Consider the following 6,964-nt stretch of genomic DNA (forward strand, 5'->3'; position numbering starts at 1 on the left):
TCTCTCTTTCCCTCTTTCTCTCTTTCTTTCTTTCTTGAGATGGAGTCTTGTTCTGTCACCCAGGCTGGAGTGCAGTGGTTCGATCTTGGCTTATTGCAACCGCCGCCTCCCAGGTTGGAGTGATTCTCCTGCTCAGCTTCCCAAGTAGCTGAGACTACAGGTGTGTGCCACCACATCCAGCTAATTTTTTAATTTTTTTCAGTAGAGATGGGGTTTCACTATGTGTTGACCGGGCTGGTCTCAAACTCCTGACGTCAGGTGATCCACCCACATTAGCCTCCCAAAGTGCTGGGATTATAGGTGTGAGCCACTGTGCCCAGCTGACTTTTCTTTATGTTACTAAGAAGAGTAGATCATGCTAAACAGGGTAGATTGGAAGAAATAACTCTATTTATTAAAAGCCATGATGAGCTCTATTTACATACATTTATGCTCCAGGAAAAAGGTTGCTTTTAAAGCGACCTTTTAAAAAAATTGGAGAGTTCACAAATTGGAAAGTTAAAGTTTCCATTTTATTAAAACACAAAATGTAGGAATAAGGTAAGTAAATTTAAATGCTAAATTTGGAAATAACAATGCGTGTCTCTAAAGGAATAGATCAAAGCCCAAGAGATTCAGCCTAACACACTTCTGGTTTTCTTTCCTTTTCTGATGGGGCAAATGTGAGGTTTCCTGATCATCTTCCTTTTTGCCTTTGCTTAAGCAATAACAAGGCAGGAATTAGCTGGGAGGAGGGGAAGAGAAATGGGGAGAGGAGGTAGGGCCTGGGGCTAGCAGTAGTTCTCAAACTTACAGGCTTAAGAGCAATTTTCACCTAACGAAATTGTGCTAGGCCATAACAGCCTGGCACAGTTATGATGGAGTACGTCTGGGCCTGGGGTGGGCCCAGGAATTCGTGTTTCCAATAAGCATTACAGGTGCTTCTGTTGCAGTGTCTAAGGGCCATATTTTGAGAAACACTGGGGGACCAATCACATTGTTCCTTGTAAAGCCCATCAGCCCAGCTAGCGAGGTAAACCAGTCTCTTAGGACCTCGGATGGTGAGAAGCTGCTGGCAGATGAAAGCACCGTATGTCAGAGTTTGACGCCAGGTTATTCAACTGCTCCCAATTGCTACTCAGGTGCAGACTGTGGACCAGCTGTCTTGGCCTCACCTGGGAGCTGGTTAGCAGGTCTAGGATGAGCCAATGCGGCTGGTCTGTTGGCCCCAGTTTGAGTAACAGGGCTAGAAAAAAGCAAGGCTATGCCTATAGCTGGGAAGGTTTCAACGCCAAGTTTAAAAAGACTTTGAGTGAGTTAATTTTATTTATTTGCAAGATAAAAATCAGAATTAAATTCAGCAAGTGGGGGAAATTGTGTTAAAACATTTCTTTATTTCTTAAATTTCTGTAAGTTGTATAGTCTGTTTAAACTCAATACTAATATGAACACTAATGTAACTTTATTTTATCGATGTAATGTTCTAATTATGAACATATCAATGCTAATTGAAGAAAATTTAAAAAACACAGAGAATCATAAAGCAGAATAAATCATATATATTCCTGCCATGTAGGTAAACCATTAACTTTTTCTTGAATTTACTTTCAGTATTTTATCTGTGTGTGTGTATGTATGTGCATAACATACAATATGTATCACAGAATACTTGCACTCGATATGAACAAGGTTTGGAGCATGGCGGGGCGTGGTGGCTCACGCCTGTAATCCCAGCACTTTGGGAGGCCGAGGCGGAAGGACTGCTTGAGGCTAGGAGTTCAAGACCAGCCTGGCCAACATGGTGAGACCCCCCCCACCCATCTCTACTAAATACACAAAAATTAGCCAGGTATGGTGGTGGGCACCTGCAATTCTAGCTACTCAGGAAGCTGAGGCAGGAGAATCACTTGAACCCGGGAGGCTGAGGTTGCAGTGAGCTGAGATTGCGCCACTGCACTCCAGCCTGGGTGACAGAGTGAGACTCCATCCCCCCAAAAAGGTTTAGAGCATGTTGGAAAATAGTATTCTGAATGAATAGCTGCTAAATGGGATTGAGCAAAAGTCCCTGTGGGGTGGTTCTGGAATCACACACCTGTCCAATATCCAGGGCTGGGTTTATGCTGAAAGCGGCATCCATGAAGATGTCGGTCCTAAGAAGCTGTGCCAGAGAAAATAGATAATGGAAAATATTACTTGTTTAAAATAGATGTTTACTAAAATTATATACCCGTCCCTACTTTTTCCTTGGGAGGATCAAGTTTATTGTCATTTACAACATTGACTATTCTTTACAGTGTTAGTGTTTACACTGAAGATGGTAGAATAGAAACATCAGTCTTTACCTTATGAGCCCCCGTGAGACAGTCGACTTCAACCTCAGAACAGGCTGCTCCATAAACGTAATATGGGTAAGCATTACCCTCCCCCTTCTCCCAGTCCATATTTGTCTGGTAGCCTCTGAGAAGAGAAATCAGGAGTGAGGAGAAGAGGCACTTTCCCCACTCGTGGTTGGATCACCCCAAGGTGTGGGATCTTGGAGATGAGCAGAGCAGAAGGGCTGACCCACAGGGGCTCCAGGCAGCATCTGCACCCAGTGGCTGGAGGTCTCCCCACCTTCTCCTGCAAGGATCATGAGGTCAGGGCCGCAAGGCTCCACCGAAGACACGGGGAGAAGACCAGTTGGTATTGGACCCCTGCCCTCCAGTGCACAGTTCCTGGGATGGGCCAGGGCATGTAGAGACAGCTATGGTGTCCCTCTGGGCTGCCGAACAGCTGCTGCCTCTGGATAGTCCCCAGCCCCTGGCCCTCCCCCAGATCTCCTTCCCTACCCTCCACGATCCCATAACTAAGGGGTTAACACTGGGCACAGCAGAGCTCCGGCACTATCTGGACATCTGTCCAGACTGATGAGTGTGCATCACCCCTGCCCAAGTGTAGTTTAAACCAAAGTAAAAATGCCCTTTACTTGAAATATCCAGTAGCTGAGAGACTGATGGATTCTTCAAAGGCTTTTGCAATCTGAAAGAGATGATGAGTTACAAAAAAATAGAAATTTGGGGAAAGTAATGGAAATGCCTTCCATGCTGGGCTTGCTCTCTCTTGTTTGTCCCAAGTTCTGCACCCACACTTCCCTGCAGCGAGACTTAGGCCTGGGTACAAGCTACAGGTCATGCTTTTCAAGGGAGGTTCTCAAGGGCAGCTGCTAGCTGTACTCTGGGACTCTGTGTTTTGTAGGGCTGCTGCACAGTGTAAAGTTTATTATTTTTCACACTTTTTGACTTTTTAAAAATTTTTAATTTTTAAAAATTTTTTGAGACAGGGTCTCCCTCTCTCCCAGACTGGAGTGCAGTGGCCAGATCTTGGCTCACCACAACCTCCACCTCCCAGGCTCAAGGGATTCTCCTCCCTCAGTCTCCCGAGTAGCTGGGACTACAGGCACGTGCCACTATTACCTGGCTAATTTTTGTATTTTTAGTAGAGACGGGGTTTTACCATGTTGGCCAGACTGGTCTTGAATTCCTGACCTCAAATGATCCACCCACCTCAGCCTCCCAAAGTGCTGGAATTATAGGTGTGAGTCACTGTGACTGGCCACTTTTTGGCTTTTTAAATTAGGAGAGGGCTAGGCTATATTTAGGTACTTCTATATAGGTATGTACATAGGCATTTTTACCCTGCTTTGTTCGCAAATAATTTGGCTATCTCAATATATGATTATATCAGTTTTCCTGCTGGAGTAAACTGTACAGGAGTGGGGAATAATAATCAAGATGGTAATAATAACTATTATTATTAGAAATTCAATAATCCTTTGATCTTAGGATGACTATTATCTCCATTGTACAGGTAAGAAAACTCCACGATCCTGAGGCTATGGTCTGAATGTTTGTGTTCGCTCAAAATTCTTAAGTTGAAATCTCAATCCCCCAGGGTGATGGTATTAAGAGGTGGGGTCTTTGGGAGGTGATTAGGTCAGGAGGGCAGAGCCCTAATGAATGAGTTTAGTTAGTGACTTCGTAAAAGACGCCCTAGAGAGCTACCTTGCCCCTTCTTCCATCCTGTGAAAACACAGCGAGAAAGCCCCATCTGTGGACCAGGGAACGAGCCCTCACCAGACACCAAATCTGCAGAGGCCTTGATCTTGGACTTCCCAGCCTCCAGAACTGTGAGAAATGAATTTCTGTTGTTTATAAGCCACTCAGCCTACAGCACTTTTTTTTTTTTTACAGCAGCCAAACAGACTCAGGTGGGGTAAGTGACTTGCCCCATAGGCTAGTGGTGATGAAACAGGGACAGCAGCCCTAGGTGTGCCTTACTTTAGAGCCCATCCTGCTCTTATGCTTAGTGAGAAACGCGGCTCTGACATAAAGCCAGGTTTCAATGTATACAGTCATCTCTTTTACCCTTTCGAAAAAATAAAACTAAATGCCAGTACATGCTTTGTTTCTTGAAGGGGCACCACCCATCAGCCCATGCGTCTAGGACTGTTTCCTATCTGGATGTAGTTGCCTTTCTGGAAAGGGATAATGTAGAGAACTCACCCAATCCTCCCATTTTCCTTTAGGGTTTTTCCTGATGATGGGATGAAGACGGGCCATAAGAGTTTGGCAGGCATTCTAAAAATAAACATTTGAAATAATGTCAGAAATAAAAGGCACAAGGAATAGCAAATGTTAACTCTTCAAATTGATTCAAATGCAGACCATCAGTTTGGTGAACCTGCTTCCTAGTCATCTAGGCAGGGTTTCCTAAACTTAAGTAACACATGGAATCTCTTCAAAGGAAAACACATTCTGTGAATACTGCAGTGTTGATTTAAAATTATTTTTATTATAATGTTGTAATATATGCGAACATGAAGCTGGGTAGAGTCTCCTTAGAGTTGTAGCTCTTTTATAACTAGAAAACAAAAACGTAATCACAGAGTGTGCATACCCATCTACACGCCAATGAAACTCAAAATAACAACATTAATTTAGTTGATCAATGATGTTGTTTTCTGGAGCTAAATTGCTGCTTGGAATGTGGAAAAAGTATTGACTGCTGTGGCACAGGTACTTTGGAGTTTGACATGCCTATTATGTGCTAGTGGATGGATCAATTTTCTCCCCACTCTTCTTACTGAAATCACCCCTATATTCATTTGCATTTTATTTCTTGCCATCGTCCGCTCTCCACGGGGCAAGAAAACATCATTTACATATGAAGTCCATCTCTGCTCTTGTTGCTTTGGCACAAAGCATACTCTTGGTCCCAAATGCGGACAGAGATCTCACACAGCAATATTCAGTTATAAAGCAGTCATTTGCATGATACGAAATATACCTGTACTTACTTTAAGTTTTAAAGGTTTATCATTAAAACGAACATTAAAAATTATTGAAGTAAAACCTTGGATTCCTGAGATTACACCTGCTGACTCCTGAGTGTCTGTGAACCCCAGCATGGCTTCCACTTGTAATTCTAATATAAATCCATTCAGCTCTCTGCTTTTACTCATTCATCTCAGCCTCAGAATGAGACCCCATCTCAAAAAAAACCAAAAATAACAACAACAAACCAAAAAAACCCCTCAGCTTCTGCTGTATGTTTCTTTTGAAAATCTGATGTGATTGTTGGCTGAAAAAAAATCTAGAAACTTGGGTTGCTGTGAGTCTTGGTGAGCCTTGAAAGCTCTTCATAACCAACCCACCATGCCAGCCCACCGAGGACCTGCAGGCTGTCTGAAGACACGCAGAGGACTAGTCTTCACCCTTTGCATTCCAAGGAGCACTCTCTCAATCTGCAGGGTGCATTTCTGCCCAAGCCAGACGGAAGCCAGTGTACAGAAAGCCTTCTGTTCCCTTTAGAGTTTTCCTACATCTACATTTTTGGACTCCAGATGAAGAATTTTACTTTGTTTCAAAGGTGGCTTGGCAATGTTCACATAGTCCTAAAAGAATTTTTCATGTTGTAATTTGAACTGTATCCATTGTAAAAACAATCTTATTCTTACATGCTTTTTTTTTTTTTTGGTGCAACCATCACCACTATCTGTTTCTAATACTTTCTTATCAACCCCAAAAGAAACTCTAAAACCATTAAGCAATAACTCCCTCCTGGACCCTACAACCTGGTCCCTCCCTCCAGCTCCTCTGACCTCTAATCTCCAGGTTTGAAAAGGAACTCATCTATAAGGCCTTCCTGCAAAGGGTGAAGTGCCTCAATAGAAAGAGACTGGAGGGGACTTGGCGCTCAGGGTGGAGCTGGGGCAGGGCACAAGAGGCTAAAGCCAGAGGAGAGGCCCTGCCCATGCCCAAGATGCCCGGGAGGGACTCTCAGAAGGCATCAGATGTAACATGGCCAGATTACACTGATGCCAGCCAGGTAAGGTCTTTTCTGCTTTTTACCTCTATGCCCTTCTCTCCTCTGACTTTACAGGGGTCTGAAAAGTAGGTTAAGAAGCTGGAGCGGAGCGCAAAAAGTACAGGGAGGGAGTTGGGGAGAAGCCACCCCCGCCCCCTTTCTACCTGCAGACCCTGATGGGAGGTAGCAGAGACACTGCAATTTGAAGTACATTTTGGAATTTTGCACTAGACATTTTAATTATTGAAATGAGGTTATTTCTGTGAATAAAAGTGATCCATGGAGTTTTAATGATCTTAGAGTAAATAGAAAGCTCTAGGTAGATTTTATTCAGGGGAAAGAAAGAGAAAGCCCACAGAGGGAACTTGAACCAACCTTGGGAGGAGAAGGCGTGAAGCTGTTTCCTGCAGCGTGCCTTGGAGTGTCACATGGCACACTCTTCACAGTAACAGTTCCATGTATTTATTTATTGTCTGCCAGAATGTGAGCTTGGGCTCTTTGGATTTTGTCCTGTTTCATTCATTGCTACACCCCTAGTGCTTAGAACAGGATCTGACACCTGGTAAGCCTCAGTAAATGTTTGTTAAACCCATGTTGAATTAATAAAATAATTGTGAAGTCACACAAATTTATGACTTTC

The 6,964-nt window shown here is 43.6% G+C and overlaps 1 protein-coding gene across 1 annotated transcript in view; it reads right to left on the reverse strand.

Annotated features, from left to right (window-relative positions):
* Positions 1-6,964, reverse strand: part of LOC105535433 (aldehyde oxidase 4-like) — a 69,540-nt gene that overhangs the window by 4,796 nt on the left and 57,780 nt on the right. The window contains exons 29-32 of the mRNA XM_011974534.1: positions 4,521-4,595; positions 2,945-2,997; positions 2,322-2,436; positions 2,072-2,137 (exon numbers count right to left, since the gene is read on the reverse strand). Coding sequence (XP_011829924.1) covers positions 2,072-2,137; positions 2,322-2,436; positions 2,945-2,997; positions 4,521-4,595 — 309 coding nt within the window. The remainder of the gene's footprint in view (positions 1-2,071; positions 2,138-2,321; positions 2,437-2,944; positions 2,998-4,520; positions 4,596-6,964) is intronic.

The sequence above is a fragment of the Mandrillus leucophaeus genome, unplaced genomic scaffold (genome assembly GCF_000951045.1).
Source record: "Mandrillus leucophaeus isolate KB7577 unplaced genomic scaffold, Mleu.le_1.0 Scaffold146, whole genome shotgun sequence".
In the NCBI taxonomy this organism is placed as follows: Eukaryota; Metazoa; Chordata; class Mammalia; order Primates; family Cercopithecidae; genus Mandrillus; species Mandrillus leucophaeus.